The 22,544-nt window shown below is 44.5% G+C and overlaps 1 protein-coding gene and 1 pseudogene across 1 annotated transcript in view; both read left to right on the plus strand.

Annotated features, from left to right (window-relative positions):
• CCDC80 (coiled-coil domain containing 80) overlaps nt 1–22,544 on the plus strand; it is a 105,434-nt gene that overhangs the window by 63,111 nt on the left and 19,779 nt on the right. Inside the window, exon 6 of the mRNA XM_056558185.1 lies at nt 12,711–12,814. Coding sequence (XP_056414160.1) covers nt 12,711–12,814 — 104 coding nt within the window. The remainder of the gene's footprint in view (nt 1–12,710; nt 12,815–22,544) is intronic.
• LOC130359947 (U2 spliceosomal RNA) lies at nt 13,964–14,144 on the plus strand (annotated as a pseudogene).

Consider the following 22,544-nt stretch of genomic DNA (forward strand, 5'->3'; position numbering starts at 1 on the left):
GCATGTCACGATTCGGCTTACAGGTAGTGGATCCTCTGTGTCAGCGAGGGATTGGCGTGGACCGTGCTGGTGGACCGGTTCTAAGAGGCTACTGGTGTTCACCAGAGCCCGCCGCAAAGCGGGATGGTCTTGCTGCGGCAGTAGCAACCAGGTCGTATCCACTAGCAACGGCTCAACCTCGCTGACTGCTGAGAAGGCGTGGGACAGAAGGACTAGGCAGAGGCAAGGTCAGACGTAGCAGAAGGTCGGGGCAGGCGGCAAGGTTCGTAGTCAAGATGGATAGCAGGAGTACAGGTAACACAGGCTTTGGACAACACTAAACGCTTTCACTGGCACAAGGCAACAAGATCCGGCAAGGGAGTGCAGGGGAAGTGATCAGATATAGCCAGGGAGCAGGTGGAAGCCAATTAAGCTAATTGGGCCAGGCACCAATCATTGGTGCACTGGCCCTTTAAGTCTCAGAGAGCTGGCGCGCGCGCGCCCTAGAGAGCGGAGCCGCGCGCGCCAGCACATGACAGGAGGGGCCCGGGACGGGTAAGTGACTTGGGATGCGATTCGCGAGCGGGCACGTCCCGCTGTGCGAATCGCATCCCCGACGGCCATGTCAGTGCAGCGCTCCCGGTCAGCGGGACTGACCGGGGCGCTGCAGGGAGAGAGACGCCGTGAGCGCTCCGGGGAGGAGGAGTGGGAATGGGGAGGGAGGGCAGAGGGTGAAGCTTGGCACGGGGCAGGGTGACACAAGGACGGGGGCCATGAGGAGGCACTGAGGCTTGCCTGACGGGACTGGGAGGGGGGGAGAGGCATCTCTTGTGGCAAGCAGAGTCCCAGTTCTTGATCTCCCCGGTGGTCCAGTCAAGGGTGGGAGAATGAAGCCGGAGCCATGGCAGACCGAGGAGGACCTCAGAGGTACAGTTGGGAAGGACGAAGAACTCAATCCTTTCGTGGTGGGGTCCAATGCACATTAAGAGGGGTTTTGTGCGGTAACGCACGGTGCAATCCAATCTGACTCCGTTGACCGCGGAAATGTAGAGCGGCTTGACGAGACGGGTCACCGGGATGCAGAATTTATTCACCAAAGACTCCAAAATAAAATTCCCAGAGGCACCAGAGTCCAAGCAGGCCACGGCTGAGAGGGAGGAGTTGGCTAAAGGAGAAATCCGCACGGGCACCGTGAGACGTGGAGAAGCAGACTTTGAACCAAGAGACGCCACACCCACGTGAGCTGGGTGCGTGCGTGCGTTTCCCAGACGTGGAGGACGAATAGGGCAATCCACCAAGAAATGCTCGGTACTGGCACAGTACAGACAAAGATTTTCTTCCCTACGGCGATTCCTCTCTTCCTGGGTCAGGCGAGACCGATCCACTTGCATGGCCTCCTCGGCGGGAGGCCCAGGCGTAGACTGCAAAGGATGCTGTGGGAGAGGTGCCCAGAGATCTAAGTCTTTTTCCTGGGGGATTTCCTGATGTCTCTCAGAAAAACGCATGTCAATGCGGGTGGCCAAATGGATAAGTTCTTGCAGGTTGGCAGGAATCTCTCGTGCGGCCAGCACATCCTTGATGCTACTGGATAGGCCTTTTTTAAAGGTCGCGCAGAGAGCCTCATTATTCCATGATAATTCGGAAGCAAGAGTACGAAATTGGATGGCGTACTCGCCCACTGAAGAATTACCCTGGACCAGGTTCAGCAGGGCAGTCTCGGCAGAAGAAGCTCGGGCTGGTTCCTCGAAGACACTCCGGACTTCAGCGAAGAAGGACTGGACTGTGGCTGTGGCAGGATCATTGCGGTCCCAGAGCGGTGTGGCCCAAGACAAGGCCTTTCCTGAAAGAAGGCTCACTACGAACGCCACCTTAGACCGTTCTGTAGGAAACAAGTCCGACAACATCTCCATATGCAGGGAACATTGAGACAAAAATCCACGGCAAAGTCTAGAGTCCCCATCAAATTTGTCCGGCAGGGACAAGCGGAGGCTAGGAGCGGCCACTCGCTGCGGAGGGGTTGCAGGAGCTGGCGGAGGAGATGGTTGCTGCTGTAGCAGAGGCAGAAGTTGCTGTAACATGGTGGTCAACTGCGACAGCTGCTGTCCTTGTTGGGCAATCTGCTGCGATTGCTGAGCGACCACCGTGGGAAGGTCAGCGAGACTTGGCAGCGGCACCTCAGCGGGATCCATGGCCGGATCTACTGTCACGATTCGGCTTACAGGTAGTGGATCCTCTGTGTCAGCGAGGGATTGGCGTGGACCGTGCTGGTGGACCGATTCTAAGAGGCTACTGGTGTTCACCAGAGCCCGCCGCAAAGCGGGATGGTCTTGCTGCGGCAGTAGCAACCAGGTCGTATGCACTAGCAACGGCTCAACCTCGCTGACTGCTGAGAAGGCGTGGGACAGAAGGACTAGGCAGAGGCAAGGTCAGACGTAGCAGAAGGTCGGGGCAGGCGGCAAGGTTCGTAGTCAAGATGGATAGCAGGAGTTCAGGTAACACAGGCTTTGGACAACACTAAACGCTTTCACTGGCACAAGGCAACAAGATCCGGCAAGGGAGTGCAGGGGAAGTGATCAGATATAGCCAGGGAGCAGGTGGAAGCCAATTAAGCTAATTGGGCCAGGCACCAATCATTGGTGCACTGGCCCTTTAAGTCTCAGAGAGCTGGCGCGCGCGCGCCCTAGAGAGCGGAGCCGCGCGCGCCAGCACATGACAGGAGGGGCCCGGGACGGGTAAGTGACTTGGGATGCGATTCGCGAGCGGGCGCGTCCCGCTGTGCGAATCGCATCCCCGACGGCCATGTCAGTGCAGCGCTCCCGGTCAGCGGGACTGACCGGGGCACTGCAGGGAGAGAGACGCCGTGAGCGCTCCGGGGAGGAGCGGGGACCCGGAGCGCTAGGCGTAACAGAGCACTGATCAGTATTATTGGTGATCTTCTCCGGTCTGCCACAAAGGCAGACCAAAGAAAAAAATCCCCTGAGAGCAGCTAGAGGCAGTTTAGGGGACATCACGGAGACATCTTTGATCATCGGATCCCTGCTGTCATGCCACGGGTGGTCCAATGAGCCATACAAAGAACCCGCAATGCGTCAAATGCTGTGATCAGTATTTATCATGGCATTTGATGGGTTAAAGGGAAACTGACAAGCCTGTTCACCTGCACTAAACCCAATATACTGGGTTATAGTATGGGTGAACAGCATAAAAAAACAGTGGTCACTTACTTACTTATTGCGTAATGGAGTTGGGGAGCCAGCTCGCCAAAATTCCCTGCCTCCCCAATATTTACCGCCCAGCCCGCCCTCGTGATGAATATGCAAAATGTCTTGACTCTCACTTCAGAGCCTACTGGGGATGAGTGCAGGCGCGGGTGTAGCAAGGCTTGCCAACTACCCCCCTCCCCCCCCCCCCACCTTTCGATATTCACTGCCCGGCCCACCTCCATTATAAATATTTAAATATCTTCACTCTCAGGTCACTAGGATGTGATAGTCTGCTGGGGGTGAGTGCTCTGCTCTCTGCACTTACTTCTGGCAGACTGTCATGTCCTATTGATGTGAGATGGCGAGCCAATTTATTGCCACCCTTGCACACAGCAGCTGAATAGCAATGAATGTAAAAAACTGGCATAACTCTGCAACTACTCCAGAAATTAAAGTAAGTGACCACTGTTTTTAATGCTGTTCTACCAACTATAACCCACTATATTTGGTTTAGTGTGGGTGAACAGGCTGTCAGTCTCCCTTTAATGGTGGGCATCAGCACAATCGCTGATGTCTGCCATAATAGGCGGGTCCCCAGCTGCTATCAGCCGTGCATGTAGAGAGTGTAGCTTCTCCACTCCCTTTATGTACAGGACGTAATATATGTCCTGGTGTGCGAAGTATCAGGGCATCACGATGTACATTTACTTCCAATGTCCTTTAGGGGGTTTTAAGCTTTAAAATGCATTACATATATTGTATAGTAATAATAATAATACTGTAAAAATAAAAACATTTCGTTACTTTACATAACTGGTTAAAACCAGGTCATTAAATTGGATTACAAATCCCATCTGTAATTCAATTTATTATTTATTTATTTTCAACTCTATGTTCCAACTGTTGCAAGCATAACTTCAGTAATCTCTGTACTGAAACTGCGCCAGGCAGCCACTTAACATATCTGCGAAAATCTGTGTTCAATCACAACACAATTATTTCCTTTGAAACAAATCACTACAGGGCAGAGTTAGTTTAATTAAAAAAAAACTTCATTTTACATGTGATGGTGCACCACCACATTATGAGTGTCATGTCCGAGCATTCCTAGATGAACAGTTTCCTGGAAAGTGGATTGGTCATCGTGGGCCAGTTGAATGGCCCCCAAGGTCTACCGTTCTGACCCCTTTAGACTTTTATCTTTGGGGTCATCTGAAGGCAATTGTCTATGCTGTGAAGATACGAGATGTGCAGCACCTGAAACTACGGATACTGGAAGCCTGTGCTAGCATTTCTCCTGCGGTGTTGCTATCAGTGTGTGAAGAGTGGGAGAAGAGGGTTGCATTGAAAATCCAACACAATGGGCAGAACATTGAACACATTTTATAAGTGGTCAGAAACTTGTAAATAACTCATGAAAGAATAAAGTTACATTAAAACCAAGCACATCATTGTTTTTCTTGTGAAATTCCCAATAAGTTTGATGTGCCACATGACCCTCTTCTTATTGAAAAAACAAAAGTTGGATTCAAAATGTCTGACTTCAAAATGGCCGCCATGATCACCACCCATCTATGTGCCACAAACAGGAAGTTAATATCACCAACCATTCCCATTTTATTAAGGTGTATACATATAAATGGCCCACCCTGTAGTATGCTGGATACATCCCTCTTACATGCTTGTCTAATTTAATGACTTATTGTTTCTGAATCATTTTACTGTCACATCACATCAATTGTTTAAAGGACATCTGTAGTGCAATATAACTTATCCCCTATCTGAAGAATAGGGGATAAGTTATAGATTGCGGGGGGTCCGAACGCTGGGGCCTCCTGGGATCTCCTGGACGGGGCAGCGGCAGAATGCTGGAAAGGGGGCATTCCGTCCCCACATGACGCGGCGGCCGACGCGCCCCCTCCATGTACCCCATAGAGATACATGGAGGGGGCGGGTCTGCCACGGCTTTCTGCTGGAGACAAAACTGCATTTCCTGCAGACTGCCGTGGCCCCGTCCAGGAGATCCCGGGGGCCCCAGTGCTCGGACCCCCCGCGATCTATAACCTATCCCCTATCCTTTGGATAGGGGATAAGTTATTTTACACTGGAATTCTCCTTTAATGTTTTAACCACTTTTTCAGACACTTAACCTTTAGAGTAAGACATTTATCTCACAAAGGCAGCTGTCAAATGGTGACTCCTAGGAAGACTTGTTAAATAGAATTTCTATATCTTATTGTTTTGGGATGAAAAGGATTAACAAGTTTTATTGCTTTAGGCATCATGTACGCAAGTTCATATTGATATTAAATAAAGTGTACCTGCTTTCCACTGGAGAGCCAATAACCACCATGGGGGTAAACACGTAGAGTCTGCATTAAAAAAAAATGCCACATGCTTTATCATGTATTGTATATGGAACAAATTCAAAAGAAAACTTGATCCATGCCTCACAGGGAACTAAGGGTCCACAATAAATTTCTTAAAGAAAAAAGTATAATAGTGCACAGTTATATTTTGTATCCCAATTTATTTTCGCATTCCCCTATGCGTTTTAAATGGGCACTGTCATTTGCATAAATGTTTTATATACCGTATTTATCGGGGTATACCATGGCACCGGCCTATAACACGCACCCTCATTTTACCAAGGATATTTGGGGAAAAAAAGTTTTTTACCCAAATATCCATGGTAAAATGAGGGTGCTTGTGTGTGCGTGTATACCCCGATACACCCCCAGGAAAGGCAGGGGGAGAGAGGCCGTCGCTGCCGGCTTCTCTCCCCCTGCCTTTCCTGGGGTCTAGAGCCCTGCTGCCTGCCCTTCTCTCCCCCTGGCTATCGGCGCCGCTGTCCATTCTGTCCCCCTGACTATCGGTGCCGGCGCCCCATTGTCGGCGCCGATAGCCAGGGGGAGAGAAGCGGAGCCGACAGCCAGGGGGAGAGAAGGGGCAGCGGCACCCATTGCCGGCGCCGCTGCCCCTTTGCCTCCCCCCATCCCCGGTTGCATAATTACCTGTTGCCGGGGTCGGGTCCGCGCTGCTTCAGGCCTCTGGTGTGCGTCCCCTGCGTCGTTGCTATGCACTGCACGTGCAGCGCATAGCAACGACGCAGGGGACGCACACTGGAGGCCTGAAGCAGCGCGGACCCGACCCGATAGTCAGGGGAACAGAACGGGCAGCGGCGCCGATAGCCAGGGGGAGAGAAGGGCCAGCAGCAGGGCTCTAGACCCCAGGAAAGGCAGGGGGAGAGAATCGGGCAGCGACGGCCTCTCTCCCCCTGCCTTTCCTGGGGGTGTATCGGCGTATAACACGCACATAGACTTTAGGCTAAAAATTTTAGCCTAAAAAGTGCGTGTTATACGCCGATAAATACTGTAATATAGATAATAACATTATATGCATAGTTGTAATATACATTGGTTTAACCCCTTAAGGACCAGGGGTTTTTCCGTTTTTGCACTTTCATTTTTTCCTCCTTACCTTTAAAAAAAATTATAACTCTTTCAATTTTGCACCTAAAAATCCATATGATGACTAATTTTTGCGCAACCAATTCTACTTTGTAATGACATCAGTCATTTTACCCAAAAATCTGCGACGAAATGGGAATTGTGCGACAAAATTGAAGAAAAAACACCATTTTGTAACTTTTGGGGGCTTCGGTACATTTTTTCTGTAAAAATGACACCTTCTCCATAAGATTAAAATGATACCCTACTTATATAGGTTTGATTTTTTTCATACTTCAGGAAAAAATCATAACTACATGCAGGAAAATTTATACGTTTAAAATTTCCATCTTCTGACCCGTCTTCCATCTTTTTTATTTTTCAGCGTACGAGACGATATGAGGGCTAATTTTTTGCGCAGTGAACTGGTTTTTAGTTTTTACACTTTGGAATTTTTTTGCGTGTACACCATTGAACATGCGGTTTAATTAACTATATATTTTTATAATTCGGACATTTCTGCACGCGGCGATACCACATATGTTTATTTTTATTTAGACAGGTTTTTTTTATGGGAAAAGGGGGGGGTGATTCAAACTTTTATTAGGGAAGGGGTTAACTGATCTTTATTAACTCTTTTTTCCACTTTATTTTTGCAATGTTATAACTCCCATAGAGGTCTATAACACTGCACACACTGATCTTTTACATTGATCAATGGTTTCTCATAGGAAACCATTGATCGATGATTCTGCCGCTTGACTGTTCATGCCTCAGGCATCTCAGGATCTCAGGCAGTGAGCAGTCATTCGGCAATTGGACACCAGGAGGCAGCGCCCTACAGCTGTTCGGGATGCCGCCATTTCACGCTGCGGTTCCAAAGAGCCAACTGAGCTAGCCGGGGGTAGTTTAGTTTCACTTTAAATGCTCCGTCTAAAGGGATAACAGCGCGCGGCACTGCGATCAGTGCCACACGTTATTAGCCATGGGTTCCAGCTGTTGTTAGAGGCCAGGCCCGACCCGCTATGACGCGGGGCCAGTTATAGAAAGGGAGCAGACTCAGGGCATAAGGGGTTAAAAATGTCTATATTCTGGGGTAAAAAATATTGTCTTGTCCCTGCAACTATAGCCTGTGTGTCTCTGTGTGGGTGGACAAACAGGGCTTGACCCCTTCTAGTCCCACCCACACTTCCTGTATTTTGTTTCTGCACAGAGACGCACAGGCAATAGCTGCAGGGACAAAACAGCATTTTTCAATATACACATTTTTTTAACCAATGTATATTACAAATATACATATATTAAAATATGGTATTGCATTAATATTAAACAGCATACATACAAGACGTGATGCAATTCTATCTAGTGGAGCCATTTTTATTAGTATTTTGCACAATTTCTATAAGTGATTTTGGTGACTTGTTTGCAAAATTACAGTATCAGAGAAAAATAAAATTATCCCGTCAATAACCAACCAAATTACCTCCCCTCAAAAAATTTATTTTACTGTGAACAGCTCATTATGGGTTTTTGCAAGAGGGACTAGCACCTCACTTAGGGATCAGTTACATGCTGCCCAAACAAGTTTATGGAGGGAGAAGGATTTAGAGGAGTTGGAAAGAGGAGTAAGTTCAGAGCAGAGGCACACAGAGAGAACCAGAGAGACTGCAAAAAACCTATATAAGAGCTAACTGTAAGTCTTAGATCTCACTCAGGGTTTGATTTACTGTTGACTGTGTGACTGTTCAGTACTGCTCTATAATGTGTGTACAGTGTATGAAGTCATCATAGAGGCTAAGCTTCACTCACTAGCTAAGGAACTACTGAAAATTCAAGATGAAGCCTGCAGAGCAGAAATCTGATGACAAATACCACATAATGACTGGGAATAGTTCTACTCCTTTAAAGGGGTACTCCGGTGGAAAACACTTTTTTTTTTTAACTCAACTGGTGCCAGCAAGTTAAACTGATTTGTAAATTACTTGGTCGGGCTTGGTTGGGCAGTAGTGGGGCTGCCTAGCCACTGGGTCGCTCCCCCTGTTGGGCATGGGGTCTCGGAGGCAGTGGTCGCCGCCGGGTGCTACGCCGGTGTCAGGTTAGGGACCCACTCTAATGAGGTGGCCTTGACGTGGCGAGTGGGCTTGTACTTTTTGATCAAAATGTATACTAACAACCTTTTAGTTTTTGAAATTATGCTGAGAAGCAAGTAGATCAAATTACAAATGGTGGATGTGCAGCTGTGTTTCTCTTCTTGTGTTGCAGATTTGTAAATTACTTCTATTTAAAAATCTTAATCCTTCCAGAACTTATCAGCTGCTGTATGCTCCAGGGGAAGTTATATTTCTTTTTGAATTTCTTTTCTGTCTGACCACAGTGCTCTCTGCTGACACTTCTGTCGATTTCAGGAACTGTCCAGAGTACAATCAAATTCCCATAGCAAACCTCTCCTGCTCTGAAAAGTTGCTGATATGGACAGGTGTCAGCAGAGAGCACTGTGGTCAGACAGAAAAAAACTCCAGATAGAAATACAACTTCATCTGAAGCATATGGCAGCTTATAAGTACTGGAAGGATTAAGATTTTTAAAATAGAAGTCATTTATAAATCTATTTAACTTTGTGGCCCCGTTGATTTAAAAAAAAAAAAAAACAGTTTTAGGCCAGTTTTAGGCCTCAAAAATATGATGATATATGTTTTTATGTTATCAGTACTTAGGCATTACAAGATGTTTCTAATAGAGCCTCCCTATTGCAGTATCATTAGAGAAGAATATCCCCATAATATTCTATGTAATCAAACATGCCACAACTTTTTTCATGGATTTGTTCTCTAACATAAAATTGGAGGCCCACAGAGGTACATTTTGGGTCCTTAGATTTGTAAAGATTCGTATTACATAAATCTGTTATGCAGTCGTGTATAAGACCTACGAAAGATTTTTTCTTCTTTTTAACTAACACCTTCGGCAGCGTCTAATGAAGTAAAATAGCATGAAGCCCATTATAACAAAGAATATAATTTGTCTTTGTTAATTACCACAATTAACAGACGTTCTGTCATTTTCTTCACAATATTTATTTATTTTATAGTGTGTGGGGATTTTTCTGCTGGAGTCCTTTGGGTAAAGATAAAGTATTTTAATCGTTGTACATGAACAGAGTCCAAGTAAGCAATGCAGCTCAAGTCTGTTACTTCAATACATTTTCCGATACTCAGCCAAGAGGAATTATACGTTTCTCTATTCATCTTTCTTTACAGAAGGAAAATTTAATTTGCAAATTAACGTCTTTCAAAAATGGCACTTAAAAAAAGAGGAAAGTAGAACAAAGAATTTTTTTTTGCTCAATCTGTATTGGAAATCTATTCACACAATATTGAAAAAGTAATTTTTTTTCTTAGTCAAAGCAAAAGAATGTAGTGTTACCCTCCAGAGGAGACAATTCTCTTTGCATGCATATTGCCAGATATTATAAAAGTGAACAAAAAATTCTTTTGAAACAAAACAAAAAGTCAGTGGGGCCATTTGTAACTCTTTTGTTACTTTTGGAATTGTCTTTTCTATTTAGAGAACATGCTGGAAGGAGTATTTTATAGAAATTGATTGCAGTCCAATATGTGATTCTAAGCAAAGACTTAACCCCTTGGCGACCCATGATGGTTCTAATCTGTCATCGTGCCGCTAGCTAGGGGTATATGAAGTAAGCTTCCGACTCGAGCCACGGTGACCATCAGTTGAGTTCAGTAGCTGGGGGCCACTGCTAATAGCCCACATACGGAATACACCGTAGCCAGCTATTAACACTTTAAATACTGCTGTCAAAGTTGACAGCAACATTTAAATGCATGTTAAAGCCATCATTGGTGGACCTATATCGGCCAGGAGATCTGCTGTCCTGGCAGCCAGAAGGCTTACCTGAGCCTCCTTGGCTGCCTATCTGCTCTTATTAATGGAGATTGCCTGTGGCAGGCTCTACCAGTAGAGTGCACATCTCAAGGATCAGTGCAGTACACATACTGAAGTTATGGTTATTAAAAGGCAAGGAGAGAAAAACAGAAGTGCAGAAACAAAAATGTGCCTAGTTCTGAAGGAGTAACCTGCAGAAATAGCAGTTGCACCTGTGCCCTGGTGATATAGTTGTATATAGTTGTTGGTAAATGGCACATGGTATATGGTGATCCAATTACAGATTTTGCATTGTGGCACGAGTGCTTTAAAGTAGTGCTCCAGAGAAAAAAATATATTTTTTAATCAAGTGGAGACAAAAAATGGGTAACAGTCCTACTAGGCTAGGTGTGAGAGATTGGAGAAAGAACTGAAGAAAAAATGAATAAAAAAGAAAAGAGAAAGAGAGAGAGAGAGAGTTTCCAAATTAAAATAGCATTTATTTAAATAAACTTAGCGGAGTGAGGTCCTTGGCAGGGCCCTTGCTTCAGACTATTCACGAGATATAAAATATAATATATAGATATACTATGAAAACTGTACTGAAGGTATATATAAAAACAACACTGGATAATAATACCCCTATTAAATATAATTAGAACTGGACACTGAAATAGGAATGTCTTTGCGCTATATTAGGCGCTACAAGTGCTGCAAATATGGATATTTCCTCTGCAACTGGAGATGGATTGTGTATTGTCAATAGCTTGGCAGGGAGAGCACCGTGCCGAAATAAGTTAGTTAGCAGTAGTTAATATTTTGTCGCATAATTTGGCAGCGCTGGATGCCCCTGTTTGGAGTACACTCTACCCTGACTGCCCAGGGCTACAGTATGAATGGCTTCAAACTCAGCGGGGGTTGCAGCTGATTGTCCACAGTTATTGTAATCCTCCGCTTCAGGACCTCGCTATCACCCAGCGGTGCAGGGACAGGTATGCGAGGCTCCGAGCGCAATGTGAGTTTGGCACTGTGTGGCTCTTACCGGCTATGCTGATCGTGGGCTGGTTGCAGTCGTTCTAGCTGTGGATGGCCAGCGGAGCAGAAAGAGTTCCTGATGGAGCGTGTTTCTCTAATCAGAGGCTCCTAGGGTATAAGTCCTTCCGTGTGTCCATAGTGGGGGTGTTGGTAGGTGACTTCTCAGGCTAGAGGTGTTTTGGGGAGCCACGTCCCCTTTTTCGATAGCAGTGAGAGTGAATGACTGAGACTCTCTCTCATTCTCTTTTTTTTAAATTTTATTTATTTTATTACTCTTTGCATTTTTCTTCTGTTCTTTCTCCTATCTCTCACCCCTAGCCTAGTAGAACTGTTACCCATTTTTTGTCTCCACTTGCACATTTTGGCACATTGGGTATTTTGTGCAAATCAGTATCCTCGGCTTGGACAGTCACATTTTATGTTGTGCTTCCATTTATTTTTAAATATTTTTTAATCAACTGGTACAGATTTGTAAATTACTTTTAAGTAAAAAAAAAAAAAACCTTCTGTCCATATCAGGAAATATCCACAGCTAGAGAGTTTTGCTTTTAGGGTTTGTTCCCGCTCAGGACAGTTCTGGCATGGATAAAAATTGCAGCAGGGAGTACCAAGTCAGATTAAAAAGAACTCCATAACTTGCTTTCGGGGATACACCATCTGATAAGAAAGTGTGTTTTAAAATAGCATTTTCAGATCTTTATAAGTTTCTGGCATCAGTTGATTTGAAAATATTTTTTTCTTCAGAATACCCCTTTAGGTTTTACCATTTTACTCTAAAGCCTCTTAGGCAATATTACAATTCATAGCATAAATTTATAGTTGAACAGAGCCACGATACAGGACCCATAACGGTTTGTGTGGTCATACTGTATATCTAAATGCTGGAGAGTTTTTCGATATTGGATTCATGTACACTTCCGCTTTTCTTAGATGGGACCTTGAGATCTTGAGATCGTAGGGGGGCCATAATATGAATAGGGAAGGTGTCCATAGTGGCGAAACCCCTTAAAATACAAATTTAATTTACATCTTATTGGTTTCTAATGGCAATTCCTTTTTCACCTCATACGCTAAATGTCCACCACTATTTAGAAAAAAAATGATTGCCTTATTGTGATACATAAGTTAAATTAATAAGTAACATGTTCTATTTTGTCTACAGGTTCCGTTGGAGGAGACGTCTGCTGATTATATCTTCGGCCAATGATGAAGAATGGGCTTATCAGCATCAACTTTATGCACTGACAGGACAAGCTTGTAACATGGGTAAGACTGATATAGAAAAATACATGGTACTATGCAATGTGGTGGGAATTTCGAATCCACAATAAATAATGAAGTGATGCTGGTCAAATGGAAAAATGTGTGATTTTGTCCTACATTTGTGCATTTTAAATTTACTGTAGGCCATTCAGTGTAGGGTAAAATAACACTGTGCAATTACAGCGATACCAAATAATAGAAGCCAGAGGTCACCAGGGCTATGATATAGGAGGTAAGTTGCGTGCAGGCAAAGCCCATAGGGTTACATTATAAGGCCCTCTCATGTCATGTGGCACAGTGCAGGATGAGAACACGCTTAACGTGGTCTTCTCCTGGCTCGTTCTATTGATCGGTCCGGATCTGAGTGTTCAGACCAATCAAAACTTTTGACATGTCCTTAGGGCATATTAACAGTTTTCTGACACCTAAATGACCCTTTAAATGATGTCCTTCAGCTGGTTGAAGAGCAGAGAAAAATATTGGCCAAAATGGTTGCTTTAATTTTTTCTTAGCAGTTGGTCTTTTGTGATCACACAACTAACTGAATATCAGTGACAACTTTAATTAGCTTACCTTACCATAAATAGGTCCTCAAACAGCTCCATAAAAGGAAATATACAGTATATAGTCAGGAGAGAAGGGAGAAAAAAAAAAGCAGTAAAAATGAAAATTTCCCAATCTGTAAGGGGGGAAAAGACTGTTTGTGGAGTGCTTTTGTTTTCTAATCTTTTAAAGGGTTGTGATGGTTACAGATTTGCCCACTAGTTCAGCTCAGGTGCCAGGTTAATAAATTGTATAATGCCTACTCACTACTCATACTGTTGGGATTTTTCAGCTCGCTCTTTCTTTGAACCCTGGTGTTACTTGGAACCCACTCAAGTGTTCCCAAGATTACAGCAGCAGCCAGAGTTGTCTTATACCTTAGGAATGGCATAGAGTGCATTGGAAAGCCAAGTCAACAAATCTCAGCCAGAATCCAGCACTAGGCAGGAAATCTGACATGATTTACACTCCCAAAACTAATCTTTCAGTTTGGAATGTTGGAATGAGTTCCACTGTTGTAATAAGGTTGGGAAAATTAGTTAAAAACTTTCTACTTGGTATACATTGTATATTAAAAATTATTCACCACACTCTTTCTGATATATTGGTATCATTTCTTGGCCTTTTAGCTAAGATCAAGCCTAGTATCTGTTGTTATCAGTTTAATATCTGAAACGTCCCCTATTTGGGGACCATATATTAAATTAATTTTCGAGAATGGGGGCCGATTTCGAGGCTTGCTTCCATCTCCCTGTGCATTGACAGTGTCTTTGGGTACACTGCACTAAATTATAAAAAAAAATAAATAAAATAAATGAAACAGAGACTTGTATGATTCCTATTCAAAGATAATGGATAGATTCAGAGAAATGTCCCTGTAGAGCACAGGTCACTAACCTTTTGTCTCTTGAAGGCCACATTCTACTTTGAGTGTTGGTTGGGAGCCACATTCAACTAAAAATGGAGGAGAGACTTAAATGTAGAGAGACACACAGTCATAAATAAGCAAATATTGTTAATATATAAATGTATATTTCAATGTTAAATTTATCAGTAGTATTGTACTATCCACATTGGCACTGTTTTATGGTTAGAATATTTCAGCATTGTTTGTCCTGTGCTATCTAGCACCAAGACATTAGCAGCAGATCCTTGAAGTTCTGAAATATGCTAGGTGAGACCTCCGTGGATTGGATTTGTTTTTGCAGCCCACCCCATAAATGCTCTATCCGATTAATCTGGGGAATTTTAAGTAAATCCTTAAAGGGGTATTCTGCCCCTAGACATCTTATGCCATATCCAAAGAATAGGGGATAAGATGTCTGATCACGGGTGTCCCGCCGATGTTTACCCCCGAGATCTCTCCGGCAGCCACCCTGTCATGTGGTGCACGGAGTGAACTTCGCTCTGTGCCTGATGACTGGCGATGCTGGGGCCAGAGGATCGGGATGTCACGACCCCACCCCCTCGTGCCATCACGTCCCGCCCCCTTAATGCAAGTCTATGAGAGAGGGCATAGCGGCCATCACGCCCCCTCCAATAGACTTGCATTAAAGGGGTGGGGCGTTACATAGTTACATAGTATGGTTGAAAAAAACATACGTCCATCAAGTTCAACCAGGAAATTGAAGGAAAGGGGTTTGGGGCGATATTGGGGAAGGGATGGGATTTTATATTTCTTCATAAGCATTAATGTTATTTTGTTCCAGGAATGTATCTAACCCTGTTTTAAAGCTGTTAATTTTTCCTGCTGTGACCAGTTCCTGAGGTAGACTGTTTTATAAGTTCACAGTTCTTATGGTAAAGAAGGCGTGTTGCCCCTTCAGAGTAAACCTTTTCTTCTCCAGACGGAGGGAGTGCCCCCTCGTCCTTTGGGGGGGGTTTAACCTGGAACAGTTTTTCTCCATATTTTTTGTATGGGCCATTAATATACTTATATACATTTATCATATCCCCCCCCTTAAACGTCTCTTCTCAAGACTAAACAATTGTAACTCCTTTAATCGCTCCTCATAGCTAAGATGTTCCATGCCCCATATTAGTTTAGTCGCGCGTCTCTGCACCCTTTCCAGCTCCACAGTGTCCCTTTTATGGACTGGTGCCCAAAACTGAACAGCATATTCCAGGTGAGGCCGTACCAATGCTTTATAAAGGGGGGAGTATTATGTCCCTGTCCCTCGAGTCCATGCCTCTTTTTATACATGACAATATCCCGCCGGCCTTGGAAGCAGCAGCCTGACATTGAATGCTATTCTGTAGTCTGTGATCTACAAGTACACACAGATCCTTCTCTACCAGTGACTCTGCCAGTTTAATCCTCCCTAAGATAAACGACGCATGCATGTTATTAGTACCCAGATGCATAACTTTACATTTATCCACATTGAACCTGATTTGCCAAGTGGATGCCCAGACACTTAGTCTATCCAAGTCATCTTGTAACCTATACACATCCTCTATAGACTGTACCGTGCTACAAAGCTTGGTGTCATCTGCAAAGATAGAAACAGAGCTGTTAATGCCATCCTCTATATCATTGATCAATAAATTAAACAACAGCGGGCCCAGTACTGAACCTTGGGGTACACCACTAATAACTGGGGACCAATCAGAGTACGAATCATTGACCACCACTCTCTGGGTACGATCCATGAGCCAGTGTTCAATCCAGTTACAAACTAAAGTTTCCAAACCCAAAGACCTTAACTTACCTGTCAGACGTCTATGAGGGACAGTATCAAACGCTTTAGCAAAATCCAGAAACACTATATCCACAGCCATTCCTCTGTCAAGGCTTCTACTCACATCTTCATAAAAGCAAATTAGATTGGTTTGACAACTTCTATCCTTAGTAAACCCATGCTGGCTATCACTTATAATACAATTATCCCCTATGTATTCCTGTATGTAATCCCTTATAAGTCCTTCAAACAATTTACCCACAATGCACGTTAAACTTACTGGTCTATAGTTTCCTGGGGAAGACCTAGAGCCCTTTTTGAAGATTGGCACCACATTCGCCTTGCGCCAGTCCTTTAGCACAATACCAGACACCAGTGAATCTCTAAATATCATGAACAGGGGTACAGATATTACTGAACTTAGTTCTCTAAGAACTCTTGGGTGTAATCCATCTGGCCCTGGAGATTTGCTTACATTTATATTACTTAACTTACCTTGTACCATTTCTACATTAAGCCAGTTCAGTACATTACATGATGTGTTACCAGCACTGACCTGTCCAATGTCAGCTCCTTCTTCCTTAGTATATACAGAACTAAAGAACCCATTCAGTAGCTCTGCTTTCTCTTTATCGCCTGTGACAACCTCCTCATTATCATTATTAAGGGGTCCTACATGCTCTGTCCTTGGTTTTTTTGCATTTCTATATCTAAAAAAATATTTAGGATTAGTTTTGCTTTCTTTGGCCACCTGTCACCTATTACGTTTTTACAGATTTTATTAAGCTCCTTGTACTGTTTAAATGTTATAACTGACCCATCAGATTTGTATTTTTTTAAAGCTATTTTTTTTGTTGTTTATTGCTCTTTTAACATCATTTGTCAGCCATGTAGGATTTAGTTTTAATCGTTTATATTTGTTCCCCTTTGGTATATATTTAGCTGTATAGTTATTTAGAGTTGATTTAAAGATGTCCCATTTACCTTCTGTATCAGTATTTGAGAACACCTCCCCCCAGTCTATGTCCTGTAGTGCAGCCCTCAGCCCAGGGAAATTTGCCTTTTTAAAGTTATATGTTTTTGCCTTCCCCGCCTGTCTTTGTTTTCTACATTTTAAGTAAAAAGTAACTATATTGTGGTCGCTATTACCAAGGTTTTCCCGCACAGTTACATTACCAACCAGCTCTGCGTTGTTGGAAATGATCAGATCCAACAAGGCATCACTTCTTGTTGGGTCCTCCACAAACTGGCCCATAAAATTATCTTGCAATAAATTTAGGAATTGTCGCCCCTTTGTAGTTTTAGTCAACCCCGGACCCCAATCTATATCTGGATAGTTAAAATCTCCCATTATTACCACTGTACCTGCCCGGGCGGCCCTCTCTATTTGTTTATGCAGCCGACCTTCTATCTCTTCAGTTATATTAGGGGGTCTGTAGATTACACCAAATATTATTTTTTCAGTATTTCCCTCCTTTTGTAATTCTACCCACAGTGATTCCACATCCTCAGAATCATCACACACTATGGCATCGTTCACACTGACTTTCATACCACTTCTTACATACAGAAAGACTCCACCACCTTTTCTGTTCATTCTATCTTTGCAAAACTATGTAAACCCCTGCAGATTGACAGCCCAGTCCGGCGAGGAGTCCAGCCATGTCTCAGTGACCCCAACTATATCAATATGTTCCTCCAGTATCAAGGCCTCTAGCTCCCCAATTTTATTTGCTAGGCTTCTGGCATTTGTGAACATACACCCTTGAATCCCATTAACCCCAATAAAATAAAGGATGGAAATGTAAAGTGTAAGTTTTATTTTCCTATGAAGCCCATTCCTATTAACTATTCTAACCCCTCCCTCCGCTCCACCCCCAGGTACATTTATAATTTCCACCTCTCTATCTACACTATCTTCCCCCTCTATGTTGTAGGTTCCCTCCCCCAGTCCCTAGTTTAAACACTCCTCCACCCTTCTAGCCATCTTCTCCCCAAGCACAGCTGCACCCTCCCCATTGAGGTGCAGCCCGTCCCTACTGTAGAGCCGGTAACCGACAGCGAAGTCAGCCCAGTTCTCCATGAACCCAAACCCCTCCTTCCTACACCAGCTTCTGAGCCACTTGTTTACCTCCCTAATCTCCCGCTGCCTCTCTGGTGTGGCTCGTGGTAAAGGTAATACTTCAGAAAATATTACCATGGAGGTCCTTTCCTTAAGCTTGCGGCCTAAGTCCCTGAAATCATTTTTAAGGACACTCCCCCTACCTCTTACTTTGTCATTGGTGCCAATATGTACCATGACTGCTGGGTCCTCTCCAGCCCCACCCAGCAACCTGTCAACCCGATCCTCCCACCTCTGCATCGCCAGTCATCAGGCATGGAGCGAAGTTCGCACCGTGCAAAAGATAACAGGGGTGCTGCAGGAGAGATCGCGGGGGTTTCCAGTGGCGGGACCCCTGAGATTAGAAATTTTATCCCCTATCCTTTAGATATGGGATAAGATGTCTATGGGCGGAATACCCCTTTAACCATTGAACTTGTAATAAAATATGTGTTGTTTAATGTTATGGCTGATCAATATATATCACTAGTAAATAAACTTAAATTAAGTATGATGTATATCCTTCCACTTAGACAGAACCTGGATTATGTACGTACATGTATGTATAAACTCTCTACCTCTCTCTAAAATTTGGAGGAGAGTTGGAAATTAGATGGTATGTGTGCACACCTTGGAGTTTTTCCTCATGATTCACTAGGAAAGAATGCACAAGGAAAACATGCCTGCTGCAGATACAGGCCACTTGGCTTTCTCGACAAATTCATTTTAATACATTTGAAGTATGACTCAAGTGTATTTGTGGGCCATATAATGCTAATGTACTAACAATAAGGGACTCAGGAGCTGAGTAACGGCTGGTGAGTAATCACTGGTGAGTGGGTGAGTAATGAGCAAGAACTGCGATGATACTGATGTCCAGCATTAACCCTTGAGATTGTGCAATCAAAGTTGACTGCAGGATCTAAAATCGGTAACATACAGTTGCCGGTGGGTTGGGGGCTGATCGAGACCCATAAAAAATATATTATATATATTTTTTATATATTATAATATATAAAAAATATAAATATCCCAGAAATTTTTTTTAATAAAAAGTGATAAAAAAAAGTTACTTATACCAAAAGTGGTACCCATAAAAACTACAAACTACGGGGCAAAAAAAATGAGCCGTCATACAGCCACATATACAGAAAAATCAGAATGTTATAGGGGTCAGAATAGAGCAATTTCAAACATACATCTTTTCTTACAAAAAGTTTAACTTTTTTTAAAAGTAGTACATTACATTTTATTGATGAAAGGTGTCATTACAAAGTACAAAAGACAAGCTCTCGTATGGCTCTGTGGATAGAAAAATAAGACGTATGCCTCTTAAAAGATGAGGAGGAAAAGTGAAAACAAAAAAAATATCCTTAAAGCCAAAATGGGCTGTGTCCTAAAGGGGTTAAACACCAGACAGCACACAAAAAATATGTCCTATCAACCTTCCAATTCATCCTAGAGTGTATGAAAGTACCATTTTGTTTTCTCCACTGTTCTTGTTCAGCAGTCTTTATCTAGTGGCAGTGTTAAAAGCTATGGATACTTTGGGATAGGGAAAATATTTTTTACATATGTTAATGGTTACCTTGAGCTAAAAGGTTGCAATCTGCATTTGCTCCATTCCCCCTAATTAGTTTTCAACCAGCTCCTAGGTTCAGATTCTTATCAGGTTGAGTCCTCCCTGTAATAGTGGTTCTCAACCTTTTTTGCTTGAGTACCCCTTGACAGCCCATTCCCATAAAATTGCACCCCCATGTTAGAGAAATTTATAAATGATTATAGTATAATTTATATGCTTCACTTTCCTTTATAACAGGCCCCCTGTTCCTCTCCCTATCTCCCCAGTCCCCCGATTTACAGGTGACGACGTCTTCTCTAACCGTAGTTGTTTACTTTAGTTTTCTTCACTATCTGGCCTAAACCGCCATTAAGATTTCTCCCATACGAGACTTCTCCTCAGCCAAACAAACATTTTGGGCTCCTTTCTACAGTACAATACCCACCTACTGTATTTACAAACTCCCCATGTTTAATATCACACACAGTAATAGTACCCGCTTTGCATCCCCACAAAGTTGTTAGGCCCCCTCTGTGCCCCCAAATATAGCTGTAGGCCCTCAAACTGTCCCTATATATAGTTGTAGGCCACCATACTGTCCCGCTTTGGTGCTCCACTGCTCCTCTGGTCTGGGGACCTATTGCTATGGCTCATAGCAGTAGGTCCCAGGTCTGCAGTGGAAAAACAAAGCTCATGGTAGTTCCTGCCCATAGCAGCCCAATGCCCGTGCTTGCCCTTTGCTGTCCTCCTGCTCCGCTCCTCCGTGCAGTGACGTCAGCCTACCATTTATTTCAAAGTGGTCGAGACCAATAACCAGTGGCTGTGGCTGCCATTACTGATTTTTTTCAAGTACCCCCTGGAAAACTGCTAAGTACCCCTGGGGGTACTTGTACCCCAGGTTGAGAACCACTTCTGTAATACATGCTAAATGTGAAAGTCTGTGTGTCGAGGAGTCATGGGTGCTTTGACTTCTATATACATTTGTACACAGCCAATGTTCTTTCCTACCTATCTACAGCCTTATTCTCCATATATATATACTCTCCCTTTTGTCTACACTATCAGCTGTATACAACATTGTCCTAGTCCCTGCAGCTATTTCCAATACAGAGAGCACAGAAAGCATGTCTGATGAATTTCTCCTATTTATCTTGAGCAAACAAAATGGTAGGAAATTTATAATGAAGACTATTTAGGAAAAAATCTTAAAGGGATTATCCAGGAAAAAACTTTTTTTATATATCAACTGGCTCCAGAAAGTTAAAAAGATTTGTAAATTACTTCTATTAAAAAAACCTTAATCCTTTCTGTTAGGATTCGGCTAGCTGGATGTGGATCCTCTGTGTCAGTGAGGGATTGGCGTGGACCGTGTCGGTGGACCGGTTCTAGGGTTGCTACTGGTTTTCACCAGAGCCCGCCGCAAAGCGGGATGGTCTTGCTGCGGCGGTAGCAACCAGGTCGTATCCACCGGCAACGGCTCAACCTTGCTGACTGCTGAGAAGGCGTGGGACAGAAGGACTAGGCAGAGGCAAGGTCAGACGTAGCAGAAGGTCGGGGCAGGCGGCAAGGTTCGTAGTCAATGTGGATAGCAGAAGATCTGGAACACAGGCTTTGGACAACACTAAAGCTTTCTCTGGCACAAGGCAATAAGATCTGGCAAGGAAGGGAAGGGGAAGTGAGGTTATATGGACAGGGAGCAGGTGGAAGCTAATTTAGACTGATTGGGCCAGGCACCAATCACTGGTGCATTGGCCCTCTAAATCTTAGAGAGCTGGCGTGCATGCGCCCTAGAGAGCGGAGCCGCGCGCGCCAGAACATGACAGCCGGGGACCGGGACGGGTAAGTGGCTTGGGATGCGATTCGCGAGCGGGCGCGTCCCGCTATGCGAATCGCATCCCCATCGCGAATGTCAGTGCAGCGCTCCCGGTCAGCGGGTCTGACCGGGGCGCTGCAGAGGGGAGAACGCCGCGAGCGCTCTGGGGAGGAGCAGGGACCTGGAGCGCTCGGCGTAACAGTACCCCCCCCCCCTTAGGTCTCCCCCTCTTTTTGTCTCCTTGACCCTTCAAAAGAGACGAGAACATGGGGGACGCCTCTTGAGTCTGCTTCTGGAAAAAGAAGTCCTGGGTAGCTACATCAGCGGCCGGTAGTCCAGAAGAAGTGGGAATGGGGAGGGGGGGCAGAGGGTGAAGCTTGTCACGGGGCAGAGTGTCACCAGGATGGGGGCTATGAGGAGGCACGGCACAGTCCTGATAGGCCTTGGGGAGACCAGGCACAGGAGGAGACACTGAGGCCCGACAGACGGGACTGGGAGAAGACGTGAGGCATTTCTTGCGGCAAGCAGAACCCCAATTCTTGATCTCCCCGGTGGTCCAGTCAAGGGTGGGAGAATGATGCTGGAGCCATGGCAGACCGAGGACTTCAGAGGTGCAGTTGGGCAGGACGAAAAATTCAATTTTCTCGTGATGCAGTCCAATGCTCATAAGCAAGGGCTCTGTGTGGTAACGCACAGTGCAGTCCAACTTCACTCCGTTGACCGAAGAAATGTAGAGCCGCTTGACGAGACGGGTCACCAGGATGCAGAACCTATTCACCAAAGAGGCCAGAATAAAATTTCAAGAAGAACCAGAGTCCAAGAAGGCCGCGGCTGAGAAGGAGGAGTTGGCAGAAGGAGAAATCCGCACGGGCACAGTGAGACGTGGAGAAGCAGACTTCGTACCAAGAGACGCCACACCCACGTGAGCTGGGTAAGTGCATGCGTTTCCTAGACGTGGAGGACGAATAGGGCAATCCACCAAGAAATGTTCGGTACTAGCGCAGTACAGACATAAATTTTTATCCATACGGCGA

This window comes from Hyla sarda, chromosome 2 (genome assembly GCF_029499605.1).
Source record: "Hyla sarda isolate aHylSar1 chromosome 2, aHylSar1.hap1, whole genome shotgun sequence".
Classification (NCBI taxonomy): domain Eukaryota; kingdom Metazoa; phylum Chordata; class Amphibia; order Anura; family Hylidae; genus Hyla; species Hyla sarda.